The 17178-nt window shown below is 38.5% G+C and overlaps 1 protein-coding gene across 1 annotated transcript in view; it reads left to right on the top strand.

Annotated features, from left to right (window-relative positions):
* Positions 1–17178, top strand: part of LOC139723317 (alpha-N-acetylgalactosaminide alpha-2,6-sialyltransferase 5-like) — a 77821-nt gene that overhangs the window by 18565 nt on the left and 42078 nt on the right. Inside the window, exon 2 of the mRNA XM_071634580.1 lies at positions 1806–1929. Within this exon, the coding sequence (XP_071490681.1) occupies positions 1894–1929 (36 nt within the window). The 5' untranslated portion in view covers positions 1806–1893. The remainder of the gene's footprint in view (positions 1–1805; positions 1930–17178) is intronic.

The following is a 17178-nucleotide window of genomic DNA, read 5'->3' as shown; positions in this document are numbered from 1 at the left end:
ACAATCTATTGCCAGTTTGACCGTGCCTTTAGTTGCTGTCTTTGATATGTGGGCCTGCTTACGAATGCCTGGTAACTGATGAGGAATTTTGTGTAATATGTTATCTATCCGATGCAGAAATTCAAGTGGTAGGCCTACATGTACAATGTATTTCTTCATCATGCAGCAATGCACATGGTGCACCCTGTAGGCCTACCACGTAACTTGTAGGTTCAGGTGTACATGTACACTGTAGGCCTACATGTGTAGGCCTACAAATGTACACAAGTTATGTGCCTATGCTATACAAGTGTGTACATTTACACCTGAAATGCTAATTTTCAATGGACATGAGTATAACAGAAAAACGTTTTGGCACAAAGTATTGTATACATACAATATCATGCTGCGAAATGACCGTATTACTAGGTCTAGCTTGTTAGGGTGAAGTTTGTTTAAATTATTGGCCTGTAGGCTTTGCATCAAAACGAGAGTGATATTGTAACAGTGAAATTTAACTAGATCTCAGTACTTCTGAGGAAAAACCAAAAAATAAAAGCCTGTAGTTTGACATTGTCTTCAGGCACATTATCTTTAATGTATTGCAGTGATTATGGGGAAAAATAAATTCAACAATTCGATAATGTGAAAAGAGAAGGGGATTTAGCACATTCAGGGCAAAGATGAAAGCAAGAAAGGAGAGCCAACCAGAAGAAGGAAAAAAAAAGACAAAGGAAAGAAAAGAGAAAGAGACAGACAGATGGAGAGACAGACTGTATCAAAAGGGGTGGGGTGCTGTAGTCGAGTGTGGGAATTAAACTGTATTGGGTGTCATTTGTGACTCATGCTGAGTGTCTGCTATCATGTTTGTATGAAGAGAGCAGAATTACAACTTGTACATGTCCTCCATGCATACAGGCTTCTTGCACAGTCAGCCAGCATGAAGTATGCATGTGGCAGAGCCTGGGGCAAGGGTGTATTCTGTGTCCCCCAATGCCTACAGTATGATGTGGCACATAAATTACCATAATTTTAGCCTCTGTACTGCTTCCCCAATATTCTCAACCTATCCCCTACCCCCTCTCCTTTCCCACCCCACCCCCACCCCAACTGAATCTCCTACAATGTGTTTGTGTTTCTTGACCCTAAATCTTTTTTCTGAAGTCATTTCATGTGGTTTTATTGCTGCTGCTAAATTCATGCACTCTTTTGTCATAAATCTTCCTCATGAGCTACAGTATGGGAATTCTTGTGCAGAAAATGGAAGAGCTTTCAATTATAATACATAAATGCTTTCCTCAATGCTTCTGTCATTATTGACATTGTCTGTTTGACCTGTAGTTTTCTGTCGTTTTTTGAAATCCATATGCTTTATGCAAATCTACAATGTATCTGTCTATCTAAGGTCTACAAACTGTATCAATTACAGTATCTCTGTTTATCTTTCTATTTACATTTGTATGAATTTATCTTTCTATTTACATTTGTATGAATATGAGTTCTTTGTGAAGTTGTGTTGTCATCCACTGGGTAGGCCTACATGTATATTCCCGATTTGTGTGTGTGTGTGTGATTCAGAGTGAGTCATCAAACCTTGTAGACAATAAGATATTGAAGAATTATCCTGTCAAAAAAATTCCATAATGTGATTGATTGTAGATACAGTTCTGTGTATAGAGAATGGAATATAAAATACAATGTAAATGTGCACATTTTCATTTGAGATTCTATTATTTTGCTTGTTCATACCCATACCACATACAAGTCTATGGTATTGACTTGTGCCTTGCTCTTACTTTTCCTGTTTGCTCTTTCGGAAATTACAGGAATCTAGTCACATGACGGCAGTGGGTCGGTAGTTTTAGAGGACAGCCCTCATGGAGGCCGATAGTGTCTAGGGAGTTTCACCAAGCTATGGATCATCTGAGATACAAATTACACAAGTGTCTGGTAAGAAGACTACCTTGGTATACAGTTATTTGTTGATGATATATTTATATAATATGTGGTATATGTGTGCACACAAACATCTACCTAAAGTTGCAGTTGGCCTGCTATTTTTTACATGTCACACATTTAAATTCTTGTTTATTTCGTGTTATTCAACTTCATTGTGTGTGTTTTAAGAATGTTAATGAGAATGTTTACCGGAGCGTTGATTGATGCTTCAAATTTAAGTGCTGTTTGACGCATAATGTATGATGTGCCATTTGAGTCCATAACAAACCACATGATCCAAATCTAATTGTCTTTAATATGCAAAAGTGCCAACACCAGCAGTGCAATTTTGATCAATATTTCAATCAATAGGCCTACTCATAAACTAACATTGAATGTTTTGGGAAGAACGGCACCTCCTTTAATTAAGGTACTGTAGATTTCTCTCTTCTTCTCTTATACGTACATTGTATGCACACCACACGGTTTTCAATGGATTGAATCATAACACTTTACCCTCCTCATGTACACATTAATTGTTAGCATACAGTTTGTCATTGTTGTGCCAGAGCTGTGATTTGGCCATGCCTATACAATTTGTGCTCTAATGTAATTAGTAGGTACAATGTCCCCACTCATCTTTTCTTTTTCATTTTAGGTACAATGTACTACTGATGCAGAATATTGCAGCTAATGTACAACAGTGTAATTGGTGTTGGGAGCGGTGTGCCTTTTGTGCCTGTAATTCTTGGTTTATTCACAGCAGCCTTGGATCACTTTCCAATAAGATAATGTCGCTCCCTCCCTTGCAGTGAAACTTCCATCCACAAACCACATTATTAGTTATCATTACTTTTAGTATTTTTATTTTATTTTTGTAATGACAAATTTACAGTAGATTATGTTTATGCTGTTTCCATGTTAGCTGTTGTTAATCAGACCTGAAAGAACAAGCTGTGTCGAGATTTGAGAGACAACCAATATTCAACAATAACTGCTAGAAAGGCTTTGGTCTAGGTGCCAAAGCACAGAAGGCAGACCAACTACACTGTACATAGACTTTGAATAAACTCTGAATCCACAGCAGATACAGAAGTGGGATTAAACAGCAGTTTGGCAGCTTCTTATTCTTACTGCTGAATACAAACATACAGTCTGTGAGCCAGGCAACGGGGAGTGAAGGACACATCTGGGCTAGACTTGCCTGGTACTCTGAGTCTGAGGAAGAGGAAGGCCTACATGTTACAGTGTATGCACGTCCTTATTTACAATTATTCGTCTGTGCTGGTCAGTGCAAGCAAATTTGGCCAAGACATTAGTGCTGCATCGAAAAGTTTTGTGACCTGCCCTGCAGATGACATAGATAAAGGTATAAATATCCAGTAGTATCGCACGACATGCCAGGATTTCCCCCCATCCCCAGCCCTGAGACACATGGCATAGAATGCTAAGCACGCTTGGCAGCTTGTTTGTTTATCGAATCCAAGGCGACTAGAACGAGTGCAGTGCAGACACAGAGTACAATGCCTGGTAATCACACTAGACCAATGTGAACCCATTCTTCTCAATGATGGCATCATTTCAAAAACCTGTAACTGAATTTACCTCTCACGCTACAATCACAGGTGCAAGCACAATATGCCACTTTCAAAGCATTTCTTTCCCTCGTGTGAATGTGCGGTGTTGCCCACGATGCTCACAGGAATATCATGTTGATTGACCTATAAATGCTGAAGATAGATTTCCTTATTTAAGGCTATAAATTCTCATTTGGCTATCTGGAAGCATTTGATTTTTATTAGTGTGTAGGTAGAGGAGGGTATGTAATTTTGAAGCCATGAAAGTATTTAAGCTGTACATGTACATGGCTGATGATATACACTTGTAGGCCTACATTGTACCGTACAGTTGTGCTGTAATTGCAGTCGACATGCATGTTTGTTTGTCAGTTTGTCATGTTTATCCAGTAATCTTCCTTGCAATTGCATGATGAGTTTACATGATATAAAAGAAAATAGAGTAGATTGTCAAAGTCACAGCACAATTATCCATACTTGATGCCTACAAAATGTACATGATGCAAAAGCATCAGAAATGTAAATTTCATGCTTATGTGGAATAGTCTGCATTTGTCCTCTTTCAAGGAAAGCATCTGTCAGCTGAGCTGCCTTGGAAACTATAAAAAGGTGGATTCAGGATAGGGCATGGTCCATCCATATTGTCTTGAGTCAGTGGAGATACTGTATAAGAATTTGTTGTGTATGCGTGAGTTCATTCATATCATTATTGTAGTCATGGTAACGAGCAGGTAACAGTGCATACAGTCACGTAAGGGTACCAGACACCAACCTAGGGACATCACAATGTGATACCTGGTATATAATTTCACCCATGGCCACCTGTGTGAGAGAAATTCACCACTGAACCAGATCAGTGCACATACATGTACAGTGTAGTACATGTAGAAACCACTCCTTACAATACTTCATTATTAGCATGGTATAAACAGGGAGGTGGGTTCTCACCTCCCTGGCACAAATATGTACAACTGTCAAACATTTGCAGATGAAAATAAAAAAGTAGGAGTGCTTCAAAATAGATGTAAAATGGGAGTTAGGGATAAAGACACCTAATACATGACAAAGTTAATCAATATTATTATATTGTTATAAATACAAAATGTGAACAATACATACAGTACACTAGTTTTATTGATAACTGTTTCTAGAATAAACTGCCACTATACATGTAGCATTACAATTAGTGTACATGCATACACTTTGTACAATATAATTTAATTTCTATGCTGTCCAAAGGATTTGTTTATTTTTGCTACACATCCAATTGATGAACTTAATTGAAATCTTTATGTTTTAGCAGATATCATGTAAAAGTGAATTATGTTTATTCTCTGTGTGGCCCATAAACAACGCTGCACACTGGCACTGGTTTGACGGTCCAGGACCAGTAAAAAATCACTGTCGGGCTAGTAAATTTTTCAGGAATTACCCAGTAAAAATTGAAAAACTGGGTGCCTACTGGTCTGAGACAGTTCGGACCGGTAGAAAAAATGGGTTAATGTGCAGCAGTGCTATAAACATTTAATTTCAGTGAAAATTTGCTAATAATTCTCGTGCTTCTTGTCAAACAATTTTGTCAGGTTCCTGGAGTCCAATTATGAACACTGTGCAGGTGCACATGTACATACAGCTGTACGTACAAATGTACGGTACGCTGTAGTACAGTGTTCAGTCACTGTACACATTCTCAGGATACAACGGGTTTCCCCATGAGAGGAAGTTGAATAATTCTCATTTGTACACATATCTTCATCAAACTTTTGAAATGATTGCAGCATGAAACAGACTGATGACAGATCAAATCACCTGGAAGTGAGATACACCTGTACAAACCAGTATAATTATGCTGCATTATGATTTCTTACTAAAATTAAAAGGCACTCAGGGAATAATTTTCGAACTCAAATTTGATTAGCAATTTCAGCTGGTGAAAAATATCTTCAGTGATATCCTGTACACTTCTACATGTATGAAAGACAACTGCTACACAAAAGTTAGTTTGTGTAGCAGTGGTGTAAAAATGCATAACAAATTGTGATGCGATACCAGGAAAATTATTCCTTGGGCACTGTATGTTTGCTGTGTCTGCCTATCCCTGCCTCTCCCCTCCTCCGAGGTATAAGATAATTAACACTGAGTAACTGTAAATAGTGACTTCAGCCAGGATTGTATGAAAATGAGAGGAGCTTTTCGTCATCATTATGCCGTCATGAAAATTCAGGGCATACAGACATAGATCTGTTACACGACAACCAGTAATAGCAACAGCTAAAAATAGTGAAGTGGGAGAAACATAATACCGGGTAGTTGTCAATTTCATTTGCTGCGTGAAAAAGTGTGCAGATCGCTCTTTTTTTTTTTTTCAGAGCGAGGGATATCTGCAGCTCCGTGTGCAAACGCTTCGTGCCCGAGACTGGTGATAAATTATGCGGCAAAAGAGCTGCTCAGGCACTCTCTCTTTCTGCCGATGTCACGAGCACGTGGTACAGAAAAACGCCCCGGCAGTCTCTGACGCTGCCATTAGTGATACCTGCACTTGTTCTGTCTCTGCAGCCACCACTCTCTTCCTTGAGGCCGTTTAGGCGTTTTCATGATCTCTTGGCAGCTGTGTGTGATTCTGCTTCCTCAGTTCGTGTGCAGAGGGGAGTGTGGTAATCGCTCTGTCAGTCGGCGACTTTTTCAAAGCAGCATCTCTCCGGTGCACCATGAGTTTACGCATGACCTCAATATACTGACGCCCTCCTTTTAAAACTGCTCAAAAACAAGGATACAGTCCAATCCCCTTTTCATCAATGGCATACTCTCATGTTGTGCCAGCGCCGGGTTACGGTGGATTCAAATTCAGATTCACCAATTTTGATATATTATTTTGATATCAACTTTGGATGCAGGTTACTGATGGTCTGATGGCGATTGATAACAGCAATTTCCCGCATTGATGAGGTCGTGTGTATTGCTATGCCCAGCTAATGTGGATATATTATTCAAGCACTGGTGGAAATACTCTACTTGCCTCCCAAGCGTTCCATGTGTCCTCATTTGAAGAGAGATATAATGTGAAATACATCTTCATGCCTGCAGTGTCACTGCTGTGGGGAGAAGAACAGAAAATGATGGCTATGTCGCAGGACCGTACTGTGATTTTCTAGTGACTGAGTAATGGCTGAGAAATGGATTATTCCTTCAAGGGTAGCATTGTTCAAAATGCACCGTTGGTTTAAACGCACATCACTGAGCAACCAGGAAGGCGACCCTCGATAAATCCAGTCACCTTTCTTGCTTTTCTTCAACATTTTAAGTGGAAGGAAGGAAGCTGCAGATTTTTAAAATGGACCTTTTTGTTGATCTTTCCTCCGTGAAAGTGAAACTGCCATGTACACTGTACAAAATATGTATTTATAGAACAAGTTTTTCACACTGGTACAGTATGTAATGATGTGTTTCGCTGAAATCTGTTACCACCACTCGTTGCCAAACATCTGGCAAGCATGACAGGCAGGTGGCAAAGTCGCTCTTGAATTTGCATCGATATGAATTCTCTACTTCATGATGATTTTTTGTTGGAATGCTCTGACAGGCCTCAGCCAGAATCCAAACTTGTACAGATGCTGCAGGTACGTACCGGTACATGTACAACGTTGAATTTCCCTTTCATTAATACAGCATTTCAATACTGACTTTAATACTAGAGAGGAAAAACATCACATGTTGCGTACACAAGTGTGGGACACCACCTGAAGAAATTTGACACATTAGAATAAAAGAAGATAGACTAAGGCATGACAGAGTAAGGCATGACAGAGGAAGATCTGCAGATGAAATTTGTGTAATGATCAGTATTGCCACAATTTTTCTAATTGTATTAATATTTTCCCTCCTTTCAGTTTTTTCAGTGAATGTCTTATTGATAATAGTACATTGTGGCATTCACATGAGTGTTGCAATCACTAAGAAGTACAAACTCTGTACTGACTACATGTATGGATGTAAAACACTACAAGATGCAAACAGCTGGTAGAATGTACAATGAACTGTAGGTAACTGTAAAACCAGGAAATGCGGACAAACATTCCAAATGTTTGCACACATCTTGATTTCATGAATTTTAGCGAGAGTCAAGATTTGTGAAATTAAAATGCACACGAAAGTTCTTGTCTGGAGACACTATACACATGTAGGACCTATTTGAATGCCGGTGTAGTGGCAATTTGCAAAAATGTTTACATTGCGCTAAAAAAGCTGTTGACTCAAATTTGGGGTGGTATAATTACAATGAAAAATGTACATGCTGCAAAAATTTCTTGCCTTACAGTACACAAGTGTGGGAATGCCTGCTGCTGAGATCAAATAGTAATTCTATGTGCCTCTGCGTAGTAGGGCCTATATCTGATTCATTACTGTCAACCAAACATGTACTTGATAGTTAGCAAATATTGAAGGCCTGAAATCATGGGATTTGCATAGCTGTAGCAGCCATTCCCCCCCCCCTCAAAAAAAAAACAACAACAACAACAACACACAAACAAACAAACATACAAACAAACTGACAGTTGTAAAGAAAATGAGGACATTTGCTATTAAAAAAATGATGACGTCACCTTTAGACTGTCAGCTTGTGTCCAATGAATGCAAACTGTTTGTACAAAACGGAGACATCTTGACTGTTGATCTTGTTTACATTCAGTCAAGGCGGGGGAAGGGAGGGCAAACAACTTTTAATAGGCAGATAGTGCGTCTACCTTTACTGAGCAGTTAGCTGCTTGATAGTACCTGCAAAGTCAAAATTCTTGTCATTGAATGCATGCACGTGATGATCTCAAAATAATGTTTATGTCACAATCAGAATCTGTTACATGCATCATGTGATTTTTTTCAAGACTGTTAATCAGTATGTACACGGTTGTAGATGCAACTGTACTGTTTGATGATACTCTGTGATGTGATCAATGTGCCCAACGGTTGTGCATGTACATCATGTGCAACCAACCAAAATAACCCATGTGCTCATAAACTGGTTTTAGTCTCGTACAAATATGCTAGGGTATGTATGCGTCATCACATGGATTAAGTTCCACTGAATCAGATCATCTCTTTGAAGGATAGAGTGAAACTGTGAACTGTTTGGCAATTGAAATAGGTGCTGTAACAAGAATTTGTTAAACATGATTCCAGCCAGTATGAAATAGTAATGGTTCTACATATTATTTCAGTATGTGTAATGACTGATTATTCTGATATGTACAGTTTTGTAGCCCCGACATTACCAATATCAGTGGAATAGATTTACATGTGACAAAGAAATTTTTGAAGGACTTCATTTATAGATTTTCAGACTCACCAGCATATAAGGGCAAGTCCAAGATAACGCGCACGTTACGTATGGGACATTCAGAGACTTTTATGACCTGAAAAATAGTGTTAATGGCCTTTGATCATATTGAACTTCATCATGGTGATTGATATCTAGGAGAAGTATAATCATGTAAAAAATTGAGAAAAATGACCTTGACAATTATATTCTAGAAGAGAAAATATGTGCCGTTACGTATGGGACCAGAAAAATTTTGTTTTTTTGAACATTTTTTTCAACCTCAAAACTCTCTGAAAGTATATCATTCTACAACTTGTAACTCACTGTGATGAAAGTCACAACACTCAAGATTATCACAGGTAAGTTTCATGTCATTAGGCAAAAAGCTCTAATTACAGGTTCTAATTAAAGACAGACATGACGCGTTACGTATGGGACAGTTACGTATGGGACAGTTTGTCCCTCATTCATTTAGTGTGTGAAGAACCATGTTTATGGGTATTTTGCATAATTATTGAAGTAAAATCAGTTGAAACTACTCAAATACTGATCCAGATTGTCAAGGAAACAATATTTTCCAAATATTCACTATCATAATCATATTCAATCATATTTTTATATATTTATGACCAACCTGGGTATGCATGCCCTTTGTCCCCCATTCGTTTAGTGTGTGGAGAACCATGTTTATGGGTATTTTGCAAAATAATTTTGCAAAATACCCATAAACAAATTTTTGCAGAATTATTGAGGTGGAATCAATTGAAATTACTCAAATACTGATCCAGATTGACAAGGGAACAATATTCCCCAGATATTTACCATCATAATCACATTTAATCATATTCTATATTTTTATGACCAACCTTAGTATATACATGTATGCCCTATTTTTATCAGGATAGTTACTACTGAAAAATTGAATAGTTTAAAGTGTTTACTTCCTATGATGAAGGGCAGTTTGCCATTCAATTTCAATAAAAATCAACTTGACACAAGAAATATCAAGTTTAATAAATAAGCAATACCTGCTGCATGGAACCCCAGTGATCGAGTAGATACAATGTGTATGATGTCTGTCTAGCAGTCAGGTCATTGATTCGAGTCACACCTCAGTATGTATACCCATGAATTTTGTTGTGGCTACTATTGAAAACTGAATAAGGACAATTTGTGTATCACTTGCAATAAATAAAAAATCATTTTACTTTATTTTTTTAAAATATATATCACAAATTGGAACTCTATAAATAAACTGTGAATTCCTCTAGTCTTAAGATTGTATGCTCTCAAGTAATTCATATAATTGGTTTCCAATCATCTCATTAAATGTTGAAAACTGAATCCTCATTTCTACAAAAAACTATACCATTCCTTTAATGCTGATTTTTCATTGTGTATTTTGCCATTTTCCCCTTTCCCTTTCTGAAAATTGTTCAGTCAAGTTCATGTATTGTTTCAAGTGTCTATAACTCAAAAAGTAGCTACAATGTTGGGATGCTTTCTTCAGGATGATTGACCATTTGTGTACTGAGAGACCTTCCCAGCTAGCTACATGCATTCACATGCAATATGTATGAGGATGTCCCATACGTAACGCATTTGTCCCATACGTAACATTATTTCAATGCCTAATAAAAAATGTTTCTTTTACTTTTTTTTCTTTTTTCTCTGGTATTTAATTTCTCTAAACAATAAATTAGAACTTTCCAAAAGGGCATTAAAATAACCTTAGCAATTTCAGAAAAAACCTAAAAAAATGACCTCATTTTGTTACGTATGGGACATCTCATGATAGGACACGAGCTAATTTGCATAATCATTTGCATAATCCCTAAATTTTCATACCAAGTTAAACTATGTGATGAACTTCTTATGTCCACATATAAATCAAATATCATTTGCTTTCCTTTGAATTAATATGAATTTTTATAAATGTCCCATACGTAACGCTGTGTTTCACATTTATGCAAATGAAGCCCTTGAAATTTGCATAAATTTACATAATATCATTTTTTCCTCCATGGAAATCAAAACTTCAACTCATAAGCTTCAAAATGATACCAAACATGTCAATATTGAGTGAAGATGAAATTTTGCCTTCTGAGGGGACCTTATCTTGGACTTGCCCATAATCTCATGGCTATTACAATGCTTATCGATGGCACCGGTTTGATGGTCCCAGAATGGTAAAAATCTTTGTCGGGTCAGTAACTTTACAGGAATTGCCAAATTTTCTCATCTGACATGACCTGTTGAAAAATGTGATGACATCAGCTGTCGGGTCTCGTTAAGAAAAAAAAAAAGACAGGACCAGTAAATTCAACTTTTTGCGAGATATTTAGAAACCACCTGATATCTGAAATAAAACAAAGTGATCCTAATAAAAGGTGGGTCTTAGCTTTATTAGGATTGCCTTTTTTTTTTATATATGTCAGCCATTTCAAAACCAATTTTCATTGAATAAACTTTAATTCCTCTTATGATTACAAAAAGTGTACGTATGCTCGTTCATATTTTATAAGAAGTTTCTCATTTATCGTAAAACATTAGAAACCTCACACCCCATCTCAACCCAAACTGGACCATCACTTTAAGGTACTTGTAAAACTAATGTGTACAAGTGTGAATTTCCGTGCCACTGCAAATTTGAAATGATTGTACAATCTTTGTAATTAAGTGTGCACTTAAGATCTGATCACTATGATGTTCATAGCAATGTATATTAGATACAGGTCTAATATGAGAGTATACACAGTGTACACTGTATGTTTATTCTTTCATATATTCAAGTTATTGGCAGCAGCATGGGCGATACCTATGATATGCATCAGGGCTATCTCCAAGATGTCTACAATCTTGAAGATTTATGATCAAACCTGCATTCCATGCCCTCCTCCCCCCCCCCCCCCAAAAAAAAAAGAAAAAAAAAAAAAAAAAGAGTAAATCATAAAATCTACAACAGTTGTAGATTTTATGATTTACTGAAACTTTGAAAGAGATACCAACTTCAAGTGTAGTCGACATTACATGGAGCTATTGTTTGGAAATGCTGGTACACATTTTCAGATAATATTTCACTGAAGCCTCCAGCAGTAATTTCCAATTCCCAGAATAGATCATCCCTGTAATGGAAATTTCTTATGATATCTGTAATGCAAACTATGCAAGATTTTTCAGAAGGAAGGGATCCTTGCTGCTGGCCATCATGGTTTTGTTTTAAACGTGCAGATGTTACGGCTGTACATGGTGTAGTGTTTCTTGAGTCAATCTCCTGGAAGCTAGCATAATTTGCAGTGTACTGTAAGTACAGCATGTGTCCTGTTTGCTCTTCTAATTTTTCTCTTTGACTGCTTGGAAATGTGACACTCTCCTGCATCCAGGTATAAAGTACAGACACAGGCTTGATATTAACCAGACACTCCATATGTCCAAGGGATGGATGTCATTAATAGCCCTGTTGCAAGTACATAATGTACATTTAAGGTGGCATATCGGGTAAACATGTTCGCACATTTGTTAAAAAGAGTATTCACAATTGATATCCATGCTTTTCTAGAGAGTGAGGGGAAATATAAGTACTTTTTCTTTTGATAGTTCAGAAGTGGGTTGAAAAGCGATTTTATAATTTTAGTAGGAAATTCTGGGTTTACATACAAGTAGTGCTTTATAAAACATACTCAAAGCTGTTTCACATCCTTCAGCTGATAGCTGTGATAGAATTTCATGTCAGTTGCAATGTACAGTGTAGCTTTCCATTTTCTGGCATTGGTGCTTGTATCTAGATAAATGACAGATCTATACTTACATTTACCTCTTGACAAGCTACAAGGAAGACAGAACTGAAATTGATATGTGCATGAGAGGTATTGTAACCAAGTAACACTCCTTACTAGAGGAAAACAGTGTGGTACAAAGTGTACTTGTGGTCATTCAATCCGCTGTACAGTTTGTTGGTTACATGCACACCTGTACATTGGAGTGTAGTGATGTACAATGTACATGTGTACATTATGTACAATTTGTAAGCATAATTTTTGGGGCTAAAAAAAAAGTATGTGAACAACTTCAGGCCAATGAATGCAGAAAGACCTTAGTACAAACTCTCTGTAACAAAGTGTTGCAACCCTCTGAAGATACTGGTAATGCTAATAGCGATATTTGGTTTTAATAGTACGCTGTTTACCTTTGCATCAGAGGTCATTATGTTTATTCAAGTACAAATTCATTAGTAAAATTTCGTCACATTTTTTATTTTTTTCCGTCATGGAAAACAGAAGAAACAGCAAAATATTGGAGCCAAAGCTACTGCATTGATAAACATAATGTGGTTGTACATATTACTACATGTAGCTACCTCCCTGCACTTAGGAAAGGGAGAGTACTGTAAAATTTTGATTTCGCAAATTTCGCGAGTGCCAAGATTCGCGAAATTAAAATTCATGCGAAAGTTCTTGTCTACACTGTATGCATTGAATGCCAGTGGCAGTTCGCAAAAATTTCATGCTGCAAAAAAGGCCCGTCAGCTCCAATTCGCGAAAAATTTCATGCCACGAATATATCATGTTTTACAGTACATTGCTGTAGGGAAACATTTTTGCAAGCTTCACCAATATCCACTGAAGTTCATTTAAGAATGATTTTTTTGGGTAAAAAAAAAATACAAACGAATGCAATTTCAAGTACTTCAGGTTTCTTTTCTACTACTGTCATAGTCCCTCCGAAGTTTTACAGAATTTCTGTCTAGATTCAACAGAATATTAAAGTAATTTTCATATAGTTTTCTTGAGGAAACTTATACAATGACGTACATGTGATACATATTTGCATCTTCTTGGTTTCACCAATTTAGCAGTCTTCTGTTGCTGTAATATTTAAAATATGCAGCATGGTGCCTTGTTCTGGTTTCAGCCACATTACAGTATTACTATTGGTTGGATACAGTCTTTCAGAAATTTGGAAATTAGTTAATCATTTTTGTTGACGTCAGTCGTTAAAATTTTAGCCCTAAGTGCTCATGCTTTTTATGGCTGAAATTATGGCTGATGCGTCAGCATTATGTTTTGGTCTGTGGAGCATATAGAATGTTTCAGGTGATTAAAATATTTAGTGCTGGTGACGACAGGCGTAGCTGATGATGGGAGTCATCCAAACAGTCAGGATAAACCAAATTTTCTGTCCCTATCCAGGAGTTTTAGACCTTATTAACTAGCCCTACCAAATATTCAGAAAATTTTGTAGATCTCTAAACAGTGCAGATGTTTGTCAGCAGTATCTCCTTCCATGTGAGGGTTGAAAAACAGCTTCTCATACCCCTTTTTGCTTTCTACCTTGGTTGTAAAATTGGAGTGGGAGCAGCACAATCTGCACAATTTTGACAGATTACCTACTCCAGGTATCTACATGATGTACCCATCGTGTCCAGGCTTAGGAGTTTGTGAATGCAATTCAAAATCAATGTGCATTATTTCCAAGGCGTGGCCCAAAGGGTACCCCACCCCCTGGGAGTTTCCAGGGGACTTCAGAACCCCCAATGTAGAGAATCTCATATTGGAAAATAGAATTTTGTAAACCAGAAATACACATACTCTATTAAAGTATTAGTGAGTGTACATTGAAGCTGGTTCATGGCAGATCCACTGGCCAGGAGTAGTCCCCGTTGGGGCTGGGTACGAATTGGGAGCCAGTTTTCACATTTTTATCTTATTTTTGACAATGTATGGTCAAATTTTCTACAAACTTTGCAGGTATTATTGCCCAGGTGATGTAGATACAATAAACTCATGGACACCATGCCCCCCCCCCTAGTTTTTTTAGCTCACCTGAGCCAAAGGCTCAAGTGAGCTATTGCGATCGCCCTTCGTCCGGCGTCCGTCTTGCGTCGTGCGTCGTGCGTCGTGCGTCGTCCGTCGTCCGTCGTCCGTCGTGCGTAAACTTTTTACATTTTCATCTTCTTCTTGAAAACCCCAGGACCGATTTTCATCAAACTTGGCAGGTAGCATCCCTAGGGGGTTAGGAACTCAATTTGTTAAAATGGGCACCATGCCCCACCCAGGGGGCCCCCAGGGGGGCCCAAACCCCCCAAAATTAAGGAATCTGTAAAAATCTTCTTCTCTAGAACCAGAAGTGATAGAGCTATTAAAGTTAATACTATGAGTTAGTACATTGATGACTGTAGTTTCAAGTTTGTTCATGGCAGAATCAGGGGTGCCCCCCTTTGGGACCCAGGGGAGGGGGGTGGGGAAGGGTTCTAATGGGGCCTAAATTGTACATTTTCATCTTCTTCTTGAGAACCCCATGACCCATTTTCACCAAACTTGGCAGGTAGCATCCCTAGGGGGTTAAGAACTCAATTTGTTAAAATGGGCACCATGCCCCACCCAGGGGTCCCCAGGGGGGCCCAAACCCCCCAAAATGAAGGAATCCGCAAAAATCTTCTTCTCTAGAACCAGAAGTGATAGAGCTAAGTTAATACTATGAGTTAGTACATTGATGACTGTAGTTTCAAGTTTGTTCATGGCAGAATCAGGGGTGCCCCCTTGGGACCCAGGGGAGGGGGTGAGGAGGGGTCCTAATGGGGCCTAAATTGTACATTTTTATCTTCTTCTTGAGAACCCCATGACCCATTTTCACCAAACTTGGCAGGTAGCATCCCTAGGGGGTTAGGATCTCAATTTGTTAAAATGGGCACCATGGCACACCCAGGGGGCCCCCAGGGGTCCCAAACCCCCCAAATGAAGGAATCTTTATAAATCTTCTCTAGAATCAAAAGTTGTAGAGCTGAGATAATACTACAAGTTTGTTCATAGGAGATCCAGGGGTGCCCCTCTTGGGTAGGGGGGGGGGGGGGAGGGGGGGGGGGTTGGTTGGAAGGGTCCAAATGGGGGCCTGAATTGTACATTTTCATCTTCTTCCTGAAAACCTCATGATGGATTTTTGTCAAACTTGGCAGGTAGCATCCCTAGGGGTCAATATCTCAATTTATCAAAATGGGCACCATGCCCCACCCAGAGGGCCCCAGGGGGCCCCAATCCCCCCAAATTGAGGAATCTTAAAAAAATGGGCCCTTGATATTGCACATTTTCATCTTCTACTTGAGAATGCCTGGTCAAATTTTGGTAGAGCTGTGAATGATTTAGATTAGTGACTGCGTGAAAGGTGAACTTGCGATACTCAGGTGAGCGCTAGACCCGCGGGTCTCTTGTCTTTTTTCAAAGGTGCTATTATAGTCCACAGGAATACCTGGTAAGTGAACTCACAATACTCAGGTGAGTGCGGGAACCCTGGATATCTTGTTTTAATCATTTATTAACCTCACACAGGAGTGGATGAAGCATGGTAAGGTTGATCAGGTACGTGGACAAAATATGCCACGCACGCTGCAACAAAGTGGAGATTCTCACGGTCAATATCATGATACAAAATATTGCTGATTTTATATTTCTTCAAATTTATAGATTGCCAAAGATTTAGTTTCCTCAGTAATGCTCCAATTTGTCCTCATAGTCTATAAATTACACCAAATCAATAGGGGAGGAGGGGTTGCATTTGTGTCCAATTGAGATAGCATGCCTTGATCAAGGACTTAATATTTACTCCGATCTTCACATGCAGACTGCTGTGTTTGTATTGTGACTGCATCACAGGGCAGAGGTACTATGACCTTTACCTTCTTATGAGGCTAAATGATTGTATTGTTTGTATTTCATTGAGTTATTATCTCTTGGATCTACATGGGTGTCCTAATGACATTTGTTGACCAGCATGAGTCACCTCCAAGATGACCTTGACCTCCGATCATGTGGATGATACAGAGTTGTATGTTGGCTGTGTTAACAGTGGTCAGTTGGTCTTACAGAGGTCAGTTGGTCTACCACTTGGTGCATTACGGTGCTTGCATCAATCTGCACAGATGGGAGGATTGTGCAAACACAGGTCACTTATGTCCAACATGAGAAAATCTCTATAATTCGCCAAACTGGACTGACTTCATTATCGATGAGCAAAATTGTGTTTTCATAGATATAGGCCTACAGCCAAGTAATCAAGAAGACCCATGAAAAATGAAGAAGCCATAATTTGACCCTGGGCGTCCTCTTGTTGGAGACTTTCTTGTCATTCAAGTGTTTGTCTCAAGTCCTACTGTATGCATCACTGACTGCTGACGTGTACAGTATGTCTTCATAAACTGGATGGCTTCATCTCATATTATATTCGTTTTCTAGCGCTTCCCCGAACAAACAGGATGTTCAGTCTGTACCTCATTGTTTCAACAATGTGCGTCATGTGAGTCTGTTCTCTTACCAGATATTATCCTCTCAGTGTTTCGCATCTGCACATTTTGCCCATTCTGCTTGAAGTGAGTGGACA

The sequence above is a fragment of the Diadema antillarum genome, unplaced genomic scaffold (assembly GCF_040938485.1).
Source record: "Diadema antillarum isolate AM-2024a unplaced genomic scaffold, OU_Dant_1.0 scf00000014, whole genome shotgun sequence".
NCBI lineage: Eukaryota > Metazoa > Echinodermata > Echinoidea > Diadematoida > Diadematidae > Diadema > Diadema antillarum.
Note: the sequence above shows the minus strand (reverse complement) of the source record. Positions and strands in the feature narration are given on the sequence as shown.